This window comes from Mytilus trossulus, chromosome 12 (assembly GCF_036588685.1).
Source record: "Mytilus trossulus isolate FHL-02 chromosome 12, PNRI_Mtr1.1.1.hap1, whole genome shotgun sequence".
Classification (NCBI taxonomy): domain Eukaryota; kingdom Metazoa; phylum Mollusca; class Bivalvia; order Mytilida; family Mytilidae; genus Mytilus; species Mytilus trossulus.
The window spans coordinates 54,903,247-54,926,441 of NC_086384.1; the positions used below are offsets into that span (position 1 = coordinate 54,903,247).

At 31.5% G+C, this 23,195-nt stretch overlaps 1 protein-coding gene across 6 annotated transcripts in view; it reads left to right on the forward strand.

The window, feature by feature from the left end:
* Positions 1-21,191, forward strand: part of LOC134692870 (probable beta-tubulin polyglutamylase) — a 130,763-nt gene extending 109,572 nt beyond the window's left edge. For all 6 annotated transcript variants that reach the window (XM_063553485.1, XM_063553480.1, XM_063553481.1 and 3 more), the window contains 7 exons: positions 7,405-7,605; positions 8,374-8,536; positions 9,858-10,029; positions 12,770-12,910; positions 13,714-13,830; positions 15,775-15,868; positions 17,853-21,191. In XM_063553485.1, the coding sequence (XP_063409555.1) occupies positions 7,405-7,605; positions 8,374-8,536; positions 9,858-10,029; positions 12,770-12,910; positions 13,714-13,830; positions 15,775-15,868; positions 17,853-19,198 (2,234 nt within the window). In that variant the 3' untranslated portion in view covers positions 19,199-21,191. The remainder of the gene's footprint in view (positions 1-7,404; positions 7,606-8,373; positions 8,537-9,857; positions 10,030-12,769; positions 12,911-13,713; positions 13,831-15,774; positions 15,869-17,852) is intronic.
* The last annotated feature ends 2,004 nt before the right edge of the window (positions 21,192-23,195 follow it).

The following is a 23,195-nucleotide window of genomic DNA, read 5'->3' on the forward strand; positions in this document are numbered from 1 at the left end:
ATAAATATATTGTATTTGTCATATTAGTAATCTAACGCTCAGTGTAAAATATCGACAAATATAATGCCTACCCATGTTAAAATGAGCATAGAGCATGACATGAAGGAATTATATCTTAAGTAAAATATAAAGACTAGAGAAAAATGGATGGGGGTTACAGAAAATATAAAGAAAAGAGGAAAATGATCCCAAAAAATATGGAATAGACTAATAAGATTAAATACAAAGAATATAGAATAATGGTAAAAATATAAAGATACAGAAATGATGCCCCCTCCCCCCTCTTATAGAGTAATGAGTTGAAATACAATTAAGAATAGAGAATAATGGAAAAAAATTTATGCCCCAAAAAAATCTGCCCTCATTCAGACCCTCCTATTTGTTGGACTGTATTCAAGTCATCGTTTCGACTAATTAAATATTTACAATACCCAATTGTCAAACAGTAAGATGATTAAAGTAGTAATCGGGAATATTGTCACAATATGAAATATCAAATATATAAATATCAAAAAACAGTGGACGTTTTCATTAAGGGAATTTATTTTTACAAGACCTTTGACAAATTTAAACCTAAATTCAGGCTTGATCAATATTTATTTCACTTTTTAAATTGATTATATTTAGTTTGGAGTACATATGTTTGAACTCTTTCCAAGTTGGTTGACCTTTGAAGATTTATTATACACATTAATATTCCTAAGTTTCGTCGAAGTTCGGAACGTTTCTTTTCTTGACATATTTTAGTAGGAAGTTAACATTTAGAGTTAACACAATAAATCTTATTGATTTTGTTAATAATAAAATACGATACTTTTGTATAACTGTTTAAATATTAAAATCGTGTCGAACATTGATCAACGGATATTTATCTATTTACAATTCAACCACTGTTCTGTAAAAAGAATTGAAATTTTTTATAATTATTTATTCAAGTAAGCACATCATCTACAAAATTCAAATTCAATGCCTGTTAATTTTATATTTACCATATGCATTCAACCACTTTTCTGTATGAAGAGTTGAAAATGCATTTTTCTGTTTGTTATAATTAATTATTCATGGAAAAGTTTCAAAATTCAAATTTAATACTGCTTGAATTTAGTATTGACACCAATATTTCTGTTAAATGGAGTTAGATGCAGTTTTGCTGTTTTTCAAAATTATTTATGCATGCAAATATTTCATGTGAATAATTTCAGTAACTTAATAAGTATGAAGCCAATTTAGTGGAAGGACTAGACTATAGGAGTTTGAATAAAAAGTAAAAAATGAGGAAATTGAGAAGCATTTTACATAGATTTTAACGAAAACAAACAGTAAACATGTTGATGTTCCTTCATCCAAGCACATCTTGGATGTGCAGGATGAAGGTCATTCTTAGAATATGAGCCTGAGGCTCGAAAGTAATGAATTAGCTTAACTTCTCTTTGAGGGGTGAAGCGTACATATAATATCTCTGTTTAAAGAAACAAACTATAACTGGCCAGTGACCTTGACCCTAGTATATAAGCACCTGTTCCATAATAACTTGTCATAATTTAAAGCAAGTTTGTGTCCACCAAATATAAAACCCAGTGGAAAAGGGTGGGTCTGACTGATAATCCCTAGGGTGGGAATTAATTACTTTCGAGCCTCAGGCTCATATTCTAAGAATGACCTTCATCCTGTACATCCAAGATATGCTTGGATGAAGGAACATTCTTATTCATATTTCGCCTTCGGTCTCAAGTAATGAATTAGCTTGTTTAAAGTGTAGACACAAACTAAAAACATTTTTTATATAAATGCCAACATTTAATAAAGGATAAAAATCACAAGATCATCCAGTAACTACAACTGAAGAAAAGTGTTTTAGTACTGATATTATTTACTTTCCTGTTATAGAACTTGAAAAAGTTTTACCATATGTCCAGACAAAACTGTTGCCATAATATGTCCTTAATAGAACATCCTGAAGCTAAATGCACTTAAGAAGAGGTTCCTCTAAATGAGTTAACCTTAAAACATCGGATAAAATTAGAACTCTCTCTAACTATCTAAACTTTACGAAAAGACTTAGATGAATTCTCTCACCTATTTTGTACACAAAACATGATAAATCATTGTCTTAACAACACAAAGTTTTGGTTTATCAAAACCTTTGATCACCTCATTAGGTAAACTATCTAACAGATCAGTATTTTTCAAAAACTCATGTATATGAAAAAATAAAGTGCCATGTCTCGATCTGAATGAAAGACATAGAATGTAAATCTACAGCTGATAAAGATAGTACTTTAAGGCAGATGTAGTCAAGACAAATAAAGACACAAGTATTAAAGACTGTCTTCAATGTTAAATACTCCAATGAATATTAAGAACCTAAAAAAGATAGCACTAAATTCATCTCCCAAGTGAAAGAGTATCTAACTCTTCAATTGCAGATTCAGGTTTAAGCAACCCTACACAAATACATGTAGTAAACAAACAAATTAAGTAACATCTTTTTCTTAAAGGATAAAGTCTGTTTCAACATAGAACAAGGAAAATTCACATTAAACATGCTGAATATGAAAAGCTTGTGTTTTACAAAAATTTCAATAATCAATAACATCCTTTTTAGATGGTGATAAGGAATTGATCACACCAAATAATGAAATTTCTCAAAAAATATTGATAATGCTTGATTATAGATGCAAGGTCTCCAAGATGAAGTGTAAATATATTTTACAAATGATTCTGAAATCTCCTGTTTATATTAAAGTGATTTCTGAGTATAATACACACGTTTTTACCCTACTGCACAATCAACCCTTCAGGTGTTGGTTCACTTATATTTTTTACAATATACAGTTAAATTAAGTCTCTTCCTGACGGAAAGACATTATCTTCAGTATACAACATTGTTACTAAGTTTTTATGCTTAGCAGTTTAACTAGCAAATAAATTAAAATTGGTCTTAGCAAAGAAAACTAACTCTGAGCAAGCCAAAAAGGATAACCAAAAGAGCCTTCTGAACTTTATCACTAATAATTTTCTTTATAATTATCCCAAACAATGAAAAAGATGGGAAAATATAAGGTCTTAATTCTGATCATGAAAAATACAAACATCTCTGAAAGGAGCTTGTTGGTCTAAAGACAATGAAGTAATTATCTACAGATTTGAAAATGTAATAACAACAAAACAAATATATCTTCTTTCAATTGACATCCTTTTGAATCTGTAAATTTTTTAGACATATAAGCATCAAAATTTTCTTACAAGGAATATAAAGAGCTGTGATAAAAATGTTCTTTCTTGAACACCAAGCCCAAATAATGAAATATTTGTAGTAAGTATGTTAAGTGACAAAGAGGTTATACCTCCTATTGCATAATAAAAGCTACTGAAATAGTATTTTCTGATTGTATAACTCGAGATCTCTGTGACTAAAACTTTTTCTCCAAAAGAAAAATATAGCCAACAATACTATGAAACCTATATTAAATGAGTGCATACTCTTAAAAAGAAGCTCCAATAAATTCTACCAACAGAAACATTTTCTTCAAATTTGGATCCCAAATCCTTCTTTTGTCAGAGGAATCTAGTTCAATCCAAAAACTTATTTGGATGGGTCTATAAATCAAATTTTTAATTTCTGATTTTAAATTGTTAAAAAATTTCACCTATCATGCCTATTGATGATAATAAACACTGTAACAACTATACAGTGTTTCAACATTATTTCTCGCCATGTTTCTGCAATGTAACATTCCCAAAGATACTGCATTAAAAGCATTCGTCACAAGACCAATATATGATATAATCATCTTAAATACAGTTACACAATTCTATTTAAGAAAAAAATTCCCAAGGGAGATAATTTTACCATTTCTCATCTGTCAGAAAAACTTAAATAGCTCAGTATCAATAATGAGACAAAGGAAAACAATGTGCTTCCAAGGAATGAGTACCAACTTCTCAAAATTTATTCCGAAGCACAGCTTATCAAGCATTTGCACCACTTCTTCTGTATTCACAATACAATCATCTAAACTCTGATCCATAATAAAAGAATCATCAATGTATAAACTATAGCATGTATATACTTCAAGTGACATTATTTCATAAATACATAAGACAGGTTTTAAAACCTTAGTAAAAACTCTTGATGCAGAAGCCAATCCAAAACAAAAAACATAAATATCATATCAATGTCTTTTCCACATGAATCAGGAAATTGTGATATAATCATAAATGATACCTAAATATGCATCTGTGAGATCTATAGATGTTAGCTCTCTCTCTCTATATATATAAGATAATTATTCTAAAAAGAATTACATCTAAACAAAAGAAAAATGGTCCTGCTCCAAATGCTGATTAGCCACAAACTAAGTTTGTTTGAATTTTTCAAATAGATACAGGCCTTGAAGACCAATCTTTCTTAGGAACTAAGAAAAAATATAGGAAATAAACTGATTTTCCATTGATCGATCAACCTCTTAAATAGCCCCCTTAGCTATCAATTTTTTGGACTTATGAAAATAATTCATCCTTATGAAAGGTGAAATGTATTTAATTCAAAAAGATAAACCTTGTGGTACATCATTAAAAATAATTTTATAACCATTTCTTAATATATATCTAATATCAATAGATCATTAGAAACATTTTCCAAATCATAATATTTAAGTTATCTACTGTATATATAGCAACTGGTTGAGAAAAGTGACCTCTTCGAAATTCTCTGTTCCCTTTTGGAAACCTCTCCCTCTCAATGAAGGGAATTGCCTACTAGTATAGTACACTAGTTGACCAACAGAGCATCTGCAGTTAAAAAACTGATATTGCCTTTCCCATAACAGCTGGGAGTAAATTAATTGCTAGATCTGGAACTTCTTCCAAGGAATCTATAATTTGCTTTAGAATCTTTGTATAAACACAAGTTTGCTTTTTGCAATCATAACTAGAAATGTGATAAAGCAGCTATCACAACAGAATTACAAAAAAGTTTTATCATCTAAATATTTCTGAGCATCTCCTACGGGTTTAACCAGAAACCCATGGTCAAACAAACAAATAGAATTTTACAATAAAATCCTTGTATTATCAAGATCCAATGGCTTATTCTTACAACAAGAAATAGCCAACTCAACAATAGGGGTGATGATCAAACCCTTAAGAAAGAATCTCTGGGTTTCCTGCATCTTTGAAACCACAGAGTGGGCCTGTCTAGGCAGTGCCATTTCGATTTTTTATTTATCCTAGACACACTAGGATTGTCACAGTTCTCAGTGTGATAGTATTAATTCCTCTATGAACTTTATATTTTCCTGATTTTATCAAAATCATGATTAAACTGTTCAACAAACAGGATGAGATAATGGACCATTAATCTCACTAAAAAAAAGCCTTAAAAGCTTCTGAAAACCTTAATGCAGGATCAAAAGACGTATCAAATTCAACTCCGGCTGGACTATCATCAGCCATGGCACAAAAAGAGGTACATACACCGTATCATTTCAATAGATCAGATCAAAAAATAGAACTAAATCTTCATAAAAGTAAGCCTCTAATGGCAAAATTCAAATAAAGCAGCAGGTTTCTCTACAAACTCTGCTAGAGTTGAAGGCAGTGAAACTGTCTCAAACCTCATGATTCATACAGGTTCTTTACTACATTAATAATAATGAGTAAATGTAACAATATACATGCCTATCTTAAATCTCAACAGCACTTTCGTGAGAAACATTCACAAATCAAGTAGATTTTGAAGTTATACCAGTAGCACTAGATTTTAAAACTTACTTTTTACAGGTTTTGTTGCTTTGTCAATTATTTCCAATTGCCATGCCATTATGACCTATTATAAAACTACTAGGTTTTATAACTGTTTAAGAAGAGGATTTATTCAAAATACCTCTTGATTTCCTATTAAATTTATCATCTTTAATTTCTAAAACACTCCAGAGGTGATAAAAATCATAACATAACCCTAGTAAGTGTAAACATCATTCTAAACATCTTGCAAAAAACAATACATTTGCATAAACAAATTCAGCCATTGTAATACAAAAATGTGTACCTGTGCAGGTAAAACACGTGTAAATTGTGAAGAGTACTCACGACCTTCAGGTGAATAGAAATACTTTTAAATATCTACCTGTTTAACAAACAGGAGTATGAATTAAGTAACACATGTGCCGTACATCGTACTAATGCAAAAACTTAATGAATATATAAAATTGTCATACATCGTAGACAATAAAATATTTAATTAATTTCCATGAACACTTGTCATACATCGTAGACAAGAAATTTTTAAATTCATTTCCATCAACACTTGTCATACATGGTAGACAATTGAGGAATTATTATATGAAAATAACAAAATAACATTAGAACTTGTCGTACTTCGTAGACAAGTTAATGTAACTTTAATAACTTTCTCCCAAATTTAAGATAAAAATAAAATAACTAAAAAGAACTTGTGTGAAGTGTCCACTTCACCCTCAAGAAAAATAATGACAAGTTATTATGGAACAGGTGCTTATATACTAGGGTCAAGGTCACTGGCCAGTTATAGTTTGTTTCTTTAAACAGAGATATTATATGTACGCTTCACCCCTCAAAGAGAAGTAAAGCTAATTCATTACTTGAGACCGAAGGCGAAATATGAATAAGAACATCATAATCCATTTCATTCTTGCCAGCATTTATTTTATTGCTGCTGAATAGTCATTGTATAAAGTTTACAACCGTTATAAAAGGTCTTAAAATTCCTGTAATAAAACTATTAGTCAGTAGATATCACTCGTTAAGTTATAAACATATTATTCAACAACAGTTTCACATCAATAGTCCTTAGTTATATATTGAGAAGTCAATAGTATCGGGAAACTTGTGACTTATAATTGTGTCACGTCAACTTGATATTGCAAACACTCGTGTCCTTTTTTTTTGCCCTTGCTAGCATATTTCAGGGAGCTATTTTCTTGTGTTTTCTAACATTTAGTGTTGTTAATAAATTTATTTTATAATTTTGTTAGTATATACATATTTATATAAAAGAAGATTTTAGCAAGTGATTTATTTATGCAACTTTTTTCAGTTGAAAATTTCACAAAACAAAGCCTCCATTATTATTTACATTATACAATTTAAAAGTATTGAACAAAAATAATTACTAATTATGCTAAAATATATGGTAATGGTAGATTCTAACAAAAGTATACACAAAAAAAATTGTTTGTTTACAGTATAAAGGATATATTCATTTCTAATGTTTTCTTAAATTTATAACCTATTTAATTGTAATCTTCAATATCAGTGCTTCAAAATAATATTTGTAATGAAAATTTAACTTTCTTATTATTTCACCTTACAAAAATAAACAAGACTAGATCATGTAGATATTTTTCATATTTTTATTTTCAGGTGACCAGTTAGTCAACCATATCCCTAATGGTCAGCTGTTGACCAACAAGCTAGGTCTACTGAACAGTTTACAGGAATATGAACGTGTTACCTTGTCAACAAAGGGGAGACCACCCAGATTGAAATTTAATGACTTCTTCCCAGAGACTTACAGACTTGATGAAAAAAATAATAAAGATATATTTCTGGAAGTTTATCAAGGTAAAAATACAAATTTATGGTTAATTGATAGTTTATTGAGGACATTTAATGACTTTGAGTGGATCCAGAATTGAGGGGCACCACCACGCATGAACCAAAATTCAAAAAAGTTATACAAATCTTTGTTTAATTTGCAATGATTCTACTACTGGATATGACACTGTGTTCTTGTATTCAGGGTCCAAATGTTTTTCCAGGACCAGTTAATTTTGTCTGTTAGTTGGTCTTGCAGTTTAAACTTTATGGAAATTACAATTTCATTGGTCATAATTTGGTTCTTACCTTAAATAGATTATTTCAAAGCCTTACTTTCTGGTTAAAAATCACTTCATTAGAGTACATTGTAGGCTTTAAATTCTAGATATTGTGGATTGTCAAAATACCATGTTTTTGTGGCTCTTAAACATAGAGGCTTGAGGAAATATGCAATCTACCATCCAAAAGTTTGTAGTTATTATACAGTAAAAATTAATAACTATTATTATTCAAAAGCCTACTGAAATCATTTTCTATGCCGAAAGGATTCTGCAAAGATTCATCGCAAAAATTCCATACTTTTTGTCCTTTCATATCATAACATTTGAAAATCTTGACCAGAAAATGTTTTTTTTTTATATGCAGAGATTTTATTTAGATTGACAGCTGTAGCCGAAGAGCAAAGTTTCTATCCTGTAGTGGTGAAGATGGCAACTTGGTTTTGCTGAAGTCTGATATAAATTTTACCATTAGACTGACTTAATCCTCAACAATTATTAATAATTTTTTCAGATGGAGAAATGTGGATCTGTAAGCCTACAGGTTTGAACCAAGGGAAGGGAATCTTCATTATACGATCTCGTGATGAAATCAATAAAACATTGGAAGAAAGAGAGCAGAAAAAGGAACAATTGTCACGGTCTACTAAACCGCTCATGAGTAGGATTGTACAAAGGTAGATAATTCATCAAATATTATACTTCAATGGATTCATTTATTTTTGAGGGTACCAATTTTGGTGGATATTTAATTTCGTGGTTTTGCTGATATCTGCATACAAGCCTATATTAAAAAAAATCATTTGTTAAACATTTAATTTCGTTGTTTACCTGTACCCATGAAATCCACGAAAATTGGTATCTAACTAATGATAAAGAATCCACAGTATTTCAATGCAGTCTTGATATTTTTTATGTCCCCGTCATATCAGGGGCATTAAGACTTTCCCTTGTTCATCTGTATGTATGTATGTCTTGAAATGCTCTCCTTTATCCAACTTAAGTTTGCCTCAACCAAATGTTTTGAAACTTACACTCAGTGTTTATAGCCACTAAAGGCAGACCAAGTTGTAACTTGGGTGGTTTCAATTAAACAGATTTTCCAGTTTTGAATGGGTTTACACTATTAATTTTTGGGGCCATTTATAGCTTGCTGTTTGGTGTGAGCCAAGGCTAGGTGTTGAAGGCTGTACCTTGACCTTTAATGATTAACTTTTATTGATTGTTATTTGGATGGAGATTGTCTCAAATGCACTTGTACCACATCTTCCTTTATCTATTAGACAAGAATTAAAGAATAAAATAAAAAAGGTTTTCTCAAGAATGAGTAAATCATAACTAAAAAAATGAAATAAAAAAGTTTGACTAATTTAAAACAGATGTTATGTTTGCTCAACTTCTTTGATGGTATCGTAGTACATAGTTCAAAACTGGTTTAAGTTATTACCTTGATGGTGTGGTCTCACCAACTTAAAAAAACTTGTTTAGTTTGATGTGAATTATTTCAAAATGTATGCAATTTTAGGCTTTTGAAATATCTTTTATGGTTCACTAGACAGGAAAGGGATGCTGCAATCATGTTATCCTATGCACTTATATTCTTGTTGTAAAAAGAGGTGAAAGATACGGAAGGGACATTCAAGCTTAAAGTAGAAAATAAACTTGACTAAAATAAGAAAAAGAAAACCAACATTACACAAAGTACAACATATTAAACTATAAACTAGGGGTGATCTCAGGTGCTCTGGAAGGGTAAGCAGATCCTGCTCCACATGTGGCACCTGTCCTGTTGCTCATGTGAGTACAAAACCAGTAACAAGTCTGAATTCTGTAGAAATTAAGGGTTACTGTTTTATTCACTAAACATACCTGACTTATTTGTCACTGGACATTCCACTGAACATACACGACATCCTTGTCACTAAACATTCAGCTGAACATGCTGACATATTTGTCACTGGACATCCACCAACAATAATCAATTCTCTTCTCTTCCAGGTACATTATGAACCCATTGTTACTAGCTGCTAGGAAGTTTGATGTCAGAGCCTATATGTTGATTGCATCCACAGTACCGTTCTTAGTGTTGTACCACAAAGGATATGTGCGACTGTGTTGTGCCAAATACGATAATGATGACTCAAATCTGAGCATTCATCTCACAAATCAGGTAACTATCTCTGTTATAATATTTAGTTTTATCGCTATTTTGTTCATTTTTCCTTTGATCTTTTTTTGTGATAATTTTCATATCATGCTTCTCGCTTGATATGGAAAAATTATCGTTAGAGACTAAGGAGGCGCCACGTGGCGTTGCTAACCAAATTGACATTGAAATTGACAACGTCGTCATAGGTAAAATAGCGATAAACAGATTATCATTGGTCATCTCAACTCCATTGCTTTTCTCACTTTCGCTATACCAGCTCAAGCGAGAAAATCAATCTTGTCGAGATAATCAACGATAATCTATAATTATCTACATTGGCTATAGAGGTAAAGGTATAGGGAGAGGGTTGAGATATCAAAAACAAGTTTAATGCTGCAGCATTTTTGCAACTGTCCCAATTAAGTCATGAGCCTCTGGTCTTTGTTTGTCTGGTACGATTTTTTATTTTTAGCTCACCTGGCCCGAAGGGCCAAGTGAGCTTTTCCCATCACTTGGCGTCCGGCGTCCGTCGTCCGTCGTCGTCGTCCGTCGTCGTTAGCTTTTAGAAAAATCTTCTCCTCTGAAACTACTGGGCCAAATTAAACCAAACTTGGCCACAATCATAATTGGAGTATCTAGTTTAAAAAATGTGTGGCGTGACCCGGTCAACAAACCAAGATGGCCGCCACGGCTAAAAATAGAACATAGGGGTAAAATGCAGTTTTTGGCTTATAACTCAAAAACCAAAGCATTTAGAGCAAATCTGACATGGGGTTTAATTGTTTATCAGGTCAAGATCTATCTGCCCTGAAATTTTCAGACGAATCAGACAACCCTTTGTTGGGTTGCTGCCCCTGAATTGGTAATTTTAAGGAAATTTTGCTGTTTTTGGTTATTATCTTGAATATTATTATAGATAGAGATAAACTGTAAACAGCAATAATGTTCATCAAAGTAAGATTAACAAATAAGTCAACATGACCGAAATGGTCAGTTGACCCCTTTAGGAGTTATTGCCCTTTATAGTCATTTTTTTACCATTTTTCGTAAATCTAAGTTATCTTTTACAAAAATCTTCTCCTCTGAAACTTTTGGGCCAAATTAATCCAAACTTGGCCACAATCATTATTTGGGTATCTAGTTTAAAAAATGTGTGGCGTGAATCGGTCAACCAACCAAGATGGCCGCCGTGGCTAAAAATAGAACATAGGGGTAAAATGCAGTTTTTGGCTTATAACTCAAAAACCAAAACATTTAGAGCAAATCTGACAGGGGTTTAATTGTTTATCAGGTCAAGATCTATCTGCCCTGATATTTTCAGACGAATCGGACAACCCTTTGTTGGGTTGCTGCCCCTGAATTGGTAATTTTAAGGAAATTTTGCTGTTTTTTGTTATTATCTTGAATATTATTATAGATAGAGATAAACTGTAAACATCAATAATGTTCAGCAAAGTCGGATTGACAAATAAGTCAACATAACCAAAATGGTCAATTGACCCCCTAAGGAGTAATTGTCCTTTATAGTCAATTTTTAACACTTTTCATAAAATTGGTAAATTTTTATTAACATTTTCCACTGAAACTACTGGGCCAAGTTCATTATAGATAGAGATAATTGTAAGCAGCAAGACAGTTTATTACAGTAAGATTTACAAACACATCACCATCACAAAAACACAATTTTGTCATGAATCCATCTGCTTCCTTTGTTTAATATTCACATAAACCAAGGTGAGCGACACAGGCTCTTAAGAGCCTCTAGTTATAGTTTCTTGTGTATAATTTGGAGTTTAGAATGACGTCCATTATCACTGAACTTTTAATATATTTGTTTAGGGGCTGCAGTTTCTTGCTACTTTGAAGACCCATTGGTGGCCTTTGACTGTTGTTTGTTCTATGGTCAGGTTGTTGTCTCTTGACACATTTAAAAAAAAATGACAGATTTATCTTATTTTGATGAAAACCCCATATCCCCTTGTTGGTCTATTTACATGCAAACAGAACTCTTTTGTAAGGGAAAATTTAAGAGTTCCAACGTTCGAGACTAAAGTGGTGGTATAGGGATTTGCCTGATAGTAATAATTAGGGATGTATTATTGGTGCTACCACTTCCAGTTTGAAATACATTGCTGTTTTCAAGGGCAAAAGTACTGACTACTACAGGCACAATTACACAAGTTTACATCAAATTATATGCATAAGAGCATGTTTTTCATCCTTTTTATTTGACGTTACCCAGACGTTTTAACATGTACATAAAATTCTAAATTACACAATTTAAAAAAAAATCATACCGCTCGCTCCACTTGTTGAGCATGAGCACCTGCCTCAACAAAACTCATTTTTAAGAAATGAATACATTAAAAAAAATTCCCTCACCCTATAATTTTTGAAGGTTTTGTCCGAAAAATTAAAAATCAAATTGGTATGTTCTAAAGAATTGTTTTAGGAATTTTCTCACCTTTTTCTAAAATTGGTAACTTACTGTTTATAATTATTCAGCAATATTTATAGAGGAGGGTACAAGTATTGGACAATCAACTCCTACAGTATTCAACCCAGTAGCCCTTTACACAAAAAATCTTAATTGTAAAATTACAATAAAAATCTTACAATAAAAATATTTGGTTGAATTGTTAAGGAATATTTCAAACTTGTGTTAAATTTTACACTTCAGATTTTTTGTGAAAAGGGCTACAGATCCCTCACCTTTCATGTGAAGATAACTTTCAGTTTATTCTATATTTTTGTTTTACAGTTTGTTCAGAAAAAGGACCCAAACTTCAAGGATATCAAAGAAGATACAGTCTGGTCAATGGAAAAGTTCAATGATTATTTTAACGAGAAAATAGCTGCAAAATCTGGTGTGGAACCAGACTGGGTTAAAAATATCTTAACGGTTGGTTAATCCACTTTTTATCATTATTTACAATAAAGAGGATAAAGTTACAAAGGGCCATCTTAGGAACTGAAAGACAAACAAATCTGAAAAAAACAACATGGAAAGACAACAAAGATGCTCCTAAAGAATCGGCAACACCTTTGCTTCATAATAAAAAAATTGAAAAAGCTTCATATAGACTGGATGTAAATTAAAAAAATATAAAAATGTTGGGAATTTAGATATTACTTAAATGAAAAGGCTTGTTGTGCCATTACCGTAATATTTTTTATAATACTTGCTTGTTGATGAACATGAGAGTGTTTCAGAATGTCATATGGACACATGATCTTATTTAAATACATTAGAGATTGTGAATGGAAACATTCGGAAGAAGAAATACAGTTTACAAACTGATTGGCCAAGAATAAGAACAAATAGGATTGTCCTAATGTCAACTGTTACCTTGTGGGCGTCGTCATTCAAAATCGTGACTTGGCATATTTATTAATATGTTATTTAGTCCTGAACATGCATGTACAAAAAATAACAAAAATTACAAACTTCAAGGAATATTCAAATCAGAAAGTTCCTTACTAAAGGGCAAATATAAAAGCTAAAACACATCAAACTAATTGTTCCTGACTTGGTATAGACATTTCCTGGTGCAGAAAAATGGTTTATTAAACCTGGTTTTATAGCTATCTAAACCTTTTACAAAGAAGCCATCTTGTCTCGTCTATAGTAGATCTGTCCTATATAGGACCACCTCCAATAAACATTCAACCTTTTTTATAAATTATTTGGGATATTTTTTTCAGAAACAAATGCAGAAGATAATGATCCATTGTTTTAACAGTGTGAAACATAAATTAAACCAGAGAATTGGATACTTTGATCTGTTTGGCTTGGATTTTATGGTGGACGCTGACCTCAAGGTATGAAAGAGAGGCTATTGTAAATTCATCATAGATACCGAGATGAAAGTTTTGTATGCCAGATGTGCATTTCCTTTTCAAATCATTTATCAGTAAAAAATGTTTTAAAAAGTCCAAATACAGTATGAAGTTAAAGATGCTACTGGTCCGAGTACACAATTATCGTCCCTTAATTTCGTTGTCCACGAATGTAGTCCCTAGTGTGGACAGTTTGAAACTTGCCAATTTTGTTGATACCCTTCCAAATGTATTTCCCCATGTTTTATGCCTCAAATAGTAAGTCAAGGGATGAAATGACACTGTCAAAAAATTTGGGTAATGAATTTTAAAGTAAAGTATTGATTTGGTCCAGTTGAAACAGATTAAAAATTAGGACTTTGGAAGCTGTCAAAAGATTTCAAGGCCCCCTTAACATAAAATTGTCCATATTTTAAATTAGAGCTGATGAAGTTTTCTTTAATTTTGATATAATTTGTCCCAAAAGTAGTACAACACACTGTAAAAATATTATTGAGAAAGCACAGGTGGGTTTTTTTTTATTTCCATTTATTGTCTAAAAGAAATGCACTACAAAATAACAGTGTACTCGACTAGGTGAAATTAAAAAAATCTAGAATCAGAATTGAAAATTGATACTATAAGTCAGAAGAGCATACGTAAAAAAACAAAATAAGCTAAAAAAAATTGTAAGGTTATGAAAAATATTTTATTTTATAAATGGTGTGAAAATGCTGACTTAAATTAGACTTTTACCTTATAGTTTGCATTGGTATTATTCCAGTCTCAAATTGAAAGAAAAGAAAACTAGAATCTACTTATATATTAGTAACTCACCTTTTTATGATCAAATGGTGTCTTATATAAAATCAAAAATGTGTGTTATGGGGCGATATAGTTTACCCTGTATCGTAGAAAAAAAACCTAAGGAGTTTGTATATCTGACAAAACTCCTAAAACTGACCAAATTACATCCTTAAAATGCAATTAGAACCATAAATTCCAAAAGGTTTTGCAAAAAAAAACCAACACATAGTAATATTCCAATATAACACAATGAAACACATTTAACTAGAAAATTAAAGGTTTTGATCAAGAATAAAACAAAGATACAGATATATGGGGTATGAAAAAGTAGCTACAAGACAGTATACACACACTGTTCATTATTAAGTTTTGGCATGTGATATATTTCTGTGACTTTTCTGTACTATTAAGAAAAAAAAATGAATATGCAACAATTGGACCTTTATAGATATATCATAACATTTAGAAGAATCTTGGAACAAAAAGCTGTGAAGTGGGTTAGAAAGTGCTAGACTCAAAGCTAAGTTGGTGTACAATAATCCACCAAACAAGTAATATAAAAGAAAAAATGCAATTAACTGTAGGTCACTATACAGCATTCAATATTGAGCAAAAGCCATACCATACTGTAAGCTGTAAAAAGCCTCACATAAACAAATGTGAAACAATTCAATCAGAAAAATAAACTATAAACAGAAAAAAATATGGCAGTCGGCAACCAAAAAACAACCACTGAAATTTAGGCTTCTGACTTTAGACAGAGAGTTATTTGATACAGAATGTGAGCAATCAAAACCTCTCTTAAATTTCATTTATTGAAAAACAAGAAGAGTTAAAGGAAAGGCTTTTATCATATTGCAATTCAACACTTTTATCACATGTTTACTATTCAGACATTTGGAACCTTAATTAACCCTTACCATGCTGTGACGATCAAATGACTGGCTTACCCTTACCATCATTATTTGGCTTCAATGGCTCTCCATACTTTTAGAGGTCAACTTTATGATACTTATTTCGAAATTAATGAATGTTCCCTCAACCTGAAGCTATCTTTTGTCATGTTTCTCTTGTTTAAAAAGCTTTGATTCAAACTTTGAAAATTGAAATCAAATAAAATTGTAAATTAATTTATTGTAGGTCTGGTTAATTGAAATAAATGTGAATCCATCTTTAGCTGTAACATGTGGTGCCCAGAAGGAGGTTGTACCAGGAGTAGTAGAGGAGTCTTTGTGTAAGTATAGTGTGTCAAAATAAGAAAAAAAGGGGGGGGCCTTAGCTGTTACATGTGGTGCCCAGAAGGAGGTTGTACCTGGAGTAGAAGAGGAGTCTTTGTGTGAGCACAGTGTGTCAAAATAAGAAAAAAACAATGAAGAAGGGGTGATGACTAGTAGATAAAAAGAATTACAAAAAAAATCATATTATATATCTTTTGTCTTAAGCCTAAGTGTGGTAAATGGTAGTTTTATTATAGTTTGGTTTCATTAATATTCGTTGAATACCAATTTTCATGGATTTGAAGGGTGCAGGTTAACCATATTATACATTGGCTTGTATGTAGACTTTGGCAAGAACAGGAAATTAAATATCCATGAAAGTGTCAAATTCTCCTTTTCAAGAAAATTGGTACCAACGAAAATAAATAAATCACAGTAGGGAAAAGTATTGAGAGTGAATAACTTAATTTTGCTGTTAAAGCGTTTTCAAAAAATAAGATACTTAGAAACTGGCCTCACATTATGATGTATACAAGATTTATAGTAATCTGTTTGGTTTTTATGCAACCGCAAAAATTAAAAAAAATTGTTGTATATTAATTTGGTATTGAGATTTAAATTTGCTTAAGGTCAAGGAACAGTAAATGGGCTATGTCGCAGATTTTGCTAAAAAATTACATACAATTTGGCTCGTTAAACTACAACCGAAAATCGGAAAAATAATACATTTATCTCTTTTATTTTTTGAAAAGTTGAAGATTGATTTCTCTTAATATGGGTGAACATTTGTATAGAAAGCACATAAAATCGGCGAAAAACTTTCTGAAATTTGTCTTAAAATCGCCAAATCTCTAATTCTACTCTATAGATTTTTCTTAAAAAACTACATATTGTTGACACATAAATTTCTGTTTCAATGATATAAAATAATCATAGGGTCACCGACTTCGTTTTTTGTCTATTAATCAATTTGTTACCTTATTGGTAGTGAAAAACATCAAAAATCAACGTTTTACGGCCTGTAACGCGATAACGTTACGATTATTTCGACGTTTTGTTGGATTTTTCCACAAAGAACGCAACTTTGAATGATGTGTATCGTAAAAACGAAGTCGGTGACCCTATCTTTATTTTGCATCATTATAACGGAAATTTATGTATCAACAACATATAGTTTTTTTAAGAAAAATCTATGGAGTAGAATTAGAGATTTGGCGATTTTAAGACAAATTTTTGAAGGGTTTTCGCCGATTTTATGTGCTTTCTATACAAATGTTCACCCATTTTGTAGGAATTCAATCAGTAATATTTCAAATGATAATTGAGATAAATGCATTATTATTTCGATTTTCAGTTGAAGTTCATCAAGCCAGAGCTGTATGCCAAATTTAAGGGAAATCTAAGACATAGCCCATTTACTGTAACTTGACCTTAAGGGGGCTCCTGGGTATAAATGATTTTTTTTTTCTAATATAGGATTTTGCTATATTTTTTCATAAATGATCTTTATCATATACTTAAAAGAAAAATGAAATAAAAAAATGGGGTCACCGTTCATTTAAGCTAAAATCTGCCTCTGGAAGAAGCATACATTTTTGTTAATGTTCTTTTTTTCTGTTGAACTAATAGGAGAAAAAGAGGAAATATCGAAATAAAAAAATAAATATTTAGTTTATGTACAGCTTATTTGAAAATAATAATAAAAAATATAGGTCACCGATGAGTTAAAAAAGATATTTAAAATTTAAGGCCAAAAAATGGCATTTTTGCACCAAAGGGAGATAATTTGGAGCTTTTTCAATTTTTAGTCATCTGGGGCCAAACCAAATAATTTTTTGGGTTGTTTTTTGTACCATATCATAAAGTAACAACTAATAGTGTAATAAATAAAATTTGTAATGAAAAAATAAAGGTTTAATTTTTTGCTTAAATTTTTGTACCCGTGAGCCACCTTAAACAATTTTTTTTAGTCATTTATTTGTAGCTATTCTTTATTTTCAGATCTTGCAATAGAATGTTTTGAGAAAACAAAGAAAAACCAACCGTTACTGCCACTTAACACATTGAAGAATATGTCTGTTTTGTATTGTGGAACAAGAGCAAACACAATTCCCCCTAGGGCAGCAAGAAGTGTTTCCCCAGTGACAAACGAAAGGTTAAAGGTCACTGCTTCAAGTGCTACCACTGCCACATCTAAAACTAATCGTCATGCTAATGAAACCAGTCGGTCTGGACATAGATTGTCTGTTAGTAGCACACCTCTAGCATCAACAAGTGGTAAAAAATCGGAGGACTCTTCAAGCAATGCTGTATCAAAATCTGTAGACAATACCTCAAAAGGGACGACCTCTGAACAGCCTCTGTCTGAGTCTGAAACAGTGCCATTAAAAATGACTCATGTGTCGTCTGCTGAGGCGATTGGTGCTAAAAATGGGAGTATAAATCAAGTGAGTGACTCAGATGGGAGTAAAGAGCCAAAGAGTGTGTGGACTTTAAATAGTGATGGTGTTTTGACACTTCAAGCACCCAAACCTGTTATTCAACCTGTCAGTACAGCACCAAATCTGGATCAAATTAAATCTATATTAGCTCAAGTAGGTACAACCAGTACTGCATCTACTACGACTGGGACCAATACAACTAATGCTGGATCTGCAGCTAATGTTAAGTCGGATAAACGTAACGTCAGTGTTTTGTCTCCTTTGAATGATAAAAGTGCTGTGAATGCAAGTATTGCAAGCTCAAATGAAACCGCTACAACTGCAAAATCAGCAGATACATCCTCTGAAAAATCAAACATAGCGCCACCAAGGTCAGAATTTCCATCATTACTTGCTAAAGTTGACAACGTTAAATCAAGCACTGTGACCATGGGACTGTCAACTCCAGCAAAAGTGGCCTCTGCCGTACCATTGTCTTCTGGGGCGTCCTCTACCGCTAACTCCTCCAATGCACCTCGTTCTGTGCCAATAACAACCTTCTCAATGTCTAGCGTTGTCTCTGGTCACACCAGTGTCCAACACGAGAGAGACCGAGCAGAAACAATGGCAGCCTATACCACTCTAACTAAACTAAACAACACCTCAAATCTGCCTTCTATTTCACATACCAATTCTGTGGTGAAGTCTACATTGAGCTCAGGAAATCAGAATGTAAGATTGTCAAACGTTTATAAAACTACAACAAATTATGATGCTCCGAGCTTGAAATTTACATCTGTGGGACAATCTAAACAGTCCAACGATTCCCAAATAGAGGTTGTACCTCATAGACAAAGTAAAGGTGAGGCCCACGTAGAAGTCATACCACATCGGAAACACAAGGACATGTTTGACAGAGGCAGTTGATACGATGTTAATGTCTTGTAGTTCTGATATTTATATAACAATTTGTAATCTCAGAAGTTATTTTTTAGATCAGTCAGACATTGGTTAAAATAAATTATCTATGTTTTTGAAAACAAGAGGTGCTTTCTCTGTCTCAATCGCATTGCAGGGTGATAGCCATGAGATGACATGTAGAAGAGAAACTCCACTTGTTTGAAAGATTATAGATGATATTTTATACTTATTTTCCCTTAGGCAATATCAATAATTTTAGTTTATTACTTAGTCCATCCTAACAGCTTATTACCTAGTCCATCTCACTTCACCCCATCTCAGTCAAGAAGCCTGGGGTCGGTATACAATCACACAGAAAATCAAAAGAATTTTTTGTTCAAAGCAATGAAGGTATAAAAAATATTTCTTACAAAAATTTATATATTATTTGCAGCTGGTCAGAAAAATCAAAGACTTGCAAATGCAAAGTAACAACTTAAGACCTTGTAATGATTGAATATTTATAAGACTAAATTGTAATTGAAGCAGACTCTTTTAAAGTCAAATGTACAATTGATAAATGTCCAGAATAGTCTGCTTTTGTGAAGTAAAAATTGACAAAGAAATTATAAGATTCTAGAAGACTTGACAAATTTCAATATTCATTCTTAAATCCACAATATTACTGCGTTTGCTGTACAATTATCAATCTAATGGTCCATTAAAGTCCAGTATATTTCTTTAAATTTATTTAGACAGTGTTGAATATTTCCATTCAATGAAAATGTTTTTGCATATATTACATGTCAATTGTTATTCCAATTATTGCATTTCATTTTATTAAAATGTAACTTTTTAGCGAGTGATATATTGAAGAAAGAAGAACTTGTGGAATAAACTATGTGGTACTTTTTTTTGTATGAAACAGAAATGAAAAAAAGTTGAAAATACTGTGGATTCATTAATATTTAAAAAATTTCATTTTTACACTCAGTCTGGTATTTGTTAAATTCCAATTTAAATCTTTATCCCAGCCTAAAAGTATTATCTTCATTGGGTTGCATATCATAGCATTAATTTAAGTGCTATTTTAAAGTACTTGCATTGAAAATTATATTTTTTAAAGTTTTTTTTTTGGGGGGGGATGAAGATTTGTGAAGAAGTGTATTGAGATGCAACTGTTAGGGGCACATGGTCAATGTAGTTCAATACATAGATTGGAATGAAACCTAGGTGTTTCAAGGTGTTTCAAAATATAAAAAAAGTTAAAAAATCTTACACCAATTCTTTTGAACCATGAAATGTCATTGGGTGCTTTTTCAGCATATGAATAATGTTACCTCAATTAGGTCTGCATTATAAATTAAAAATGCAGCTCAGTTTGATATGGAGATGTTGACATATCAGGAAGTAGTGTTGAATGGTTTCTGTAGCATTAGAGATGTTTGTAAAAGTATCATTTTTTAACTGTATCCCTTCAATGTACCACCACTAATTTTTGTTCATTTAATGTACAATTGTATTTATTTATTGTGGATGCCAATTTTAATCCTTAGTCTACCGTTGTCTATAAGCATTATTTTTCCATTCAGAGCTTCCTTCTTTATGCCAGTTTACTAATAAACTTTAATGTAGATATAGTCTTGCATAAATAAGTTTGTCACTTTACACTTGTCTGAAATACTAAATTATAATCCTGATACCTTTGATAACTATTTCATACCACATCTTCTTTTTATATTTACTATGAAGTTATTGTCATTTTCTGAACACTTAATAGTCCTGCTCATTATAATAAGAAGACTTTTAGATGTTTGCAAAATATAGATTTCAACCCAGATTTTACAAATCCTTAAACATGATAATATAATTCTGTAATTTGGGCTTCATTTCTCCTAAAGACACCTGATACATTCTTGCAGAAAATATTTTTTCTAAAATTTAATTACATGTTTATGAACAGAAAATGCATAATAAGTTTTTAATATATGGATATTTTCATAAGTTTTGAATATTTGAAATAAGAACATTGTCTAATGAGGTTAATTTTTGTTTTATGTACAAATTTTAAGTTAGAAGTTAAAATAATATTCTTATGCATAGATTGTAAGGGATTTACAAAAATATACTTTATACAGAAATAAGCACGATATATATGTATTTAAAATGACGTTTGAATCACCATAAAATTCTTTTAGCTTTTAAAATCTAGTCTTATGTTTTTTTAAATAGAATATAATGTTTTAACACATAAGCAATAGTGTAGAAAGTAGAAAGAAACTAGCTATAGGTTTGTAAACCATAGGAATTTTAAGATTAATTATTATGATAAAAAATTAATCTGCTATTGAATATTTTTCCATTGATTATTTCATAATAGAGAATTGAAATCCCAACCTCTACTTTATACTTTTAAGAGATAGTCAAATTTTGCACAACTTCTAGCTTAAGACAACGTAGTTGAGATATATATTTTTTATGACTTATTTTTAACAGCATATGATTTGCTTTGCTTTGCTCAATTACTGTTAAGAGCCATATTTTTATTATTCTTTATTTTCATCTACATGTAATAGATAGCTTATTACTTTTATTCTATATATAAATTAATCTGAACATTGTTTCCATTTGTTGCTACTTTGAATGTGTACAAATGGGTTATTTCACTAGGTGTTATAACAAACTATTTAACTTGTCTTTCTCTATTATTTAGCCAAATACAAACTGTGATATATATTTAATGTAATTGTAGATTATTACTTTGTTGATGTCTGACATATTGACTGTAGAATTATGGGATATATTAAAAGGTGCCTGCCATATTGACTGTGGACACCTGGGATATATTGTTAGGTGTCTACCATATTGACTGTGGACACCTGGGATATATTAATAGGTGTCTACCATATTGACTGTGGACACCTGGGCTATATTATTAGGTGTCTGCCATTTTGACTGTGGACACCTGGGATATTCTGACTATAATGTGTGGATGTAGTAAATACTTGTTTGTTAATGTTGTTTACTGTATAATTTGTATTTCAGTACAATAAATTGTTAAAACAATTATTTGTGTTTCTCCTTGAATATGTGGCATGCAGAGAACTATAAGGAAACCCATTAAACCATTTAGTTGAGAACCTTTTTTTATTCAGTGATTGCTTTGAAATGTGCTAAAATATTATTTTACTTTTGTTGGTTTCATGATGACTAGACTGATTTGAGTGCATGGTGTTGTGGCCAGGATACTTGTCAGAGTTTAACTCATATTATCTGTATGTCGAGTATGTAGTATTTTAGCAAACAAAAAATGGCAAAGATAGGTCAGCTTAGTGTGGGGATTTTGCTAGATCTGTTGTCTTGTGTTTATGGTACTCTCAAGCAGTGTATATTTACTTTGTCAACATGTTTTCTTCTTATGAATGAAGGACATAATATTAAGAACTCGTAAGGATAAAGAATATGCTTGTTTCTTGCCTCTGTGCGAAACAAAAAGGGCAGGTAGTTAAATTTATCTAATATTTGATCACATGACCCAAAGGACCTTTTCTTATATATTGGCTCTGGTCGTCTTTTGTGCATTGTAGTCTGTTGTGATCTTGTTCACCAAATGTTTCGGATAACCCCGCCTGCCTTATAACCAGATAGCAGATGACCTTGAAAGTATGAAGTAGGTCAGCACATTGACTTGCTCTGTCCAATATAGAAATAAAAGTGGGACGAAAGATATCAAAGGGACAGTCAAATTCATAAATCTAAAACAAACTGACAACGCCATGGCTAAAAATGAAAAAGACAAACAGACGAACAATAGTACACATAACACAACATAGAAAACCAAAGAATAAACAACACGAACCCCACCAAAAACTAGGGGTTATCTCAGGTGCTCCGGAAGTATAAGCAGATCCTGCTCTACATGTGGCAAATAGGAAGTGATCAAGGTAATGTACGATAGAGCCCTCAGATTGTCTCATACCCAAGCAAAAAAAGGACGCAAACTCTTATAATAAAGCACCACTAA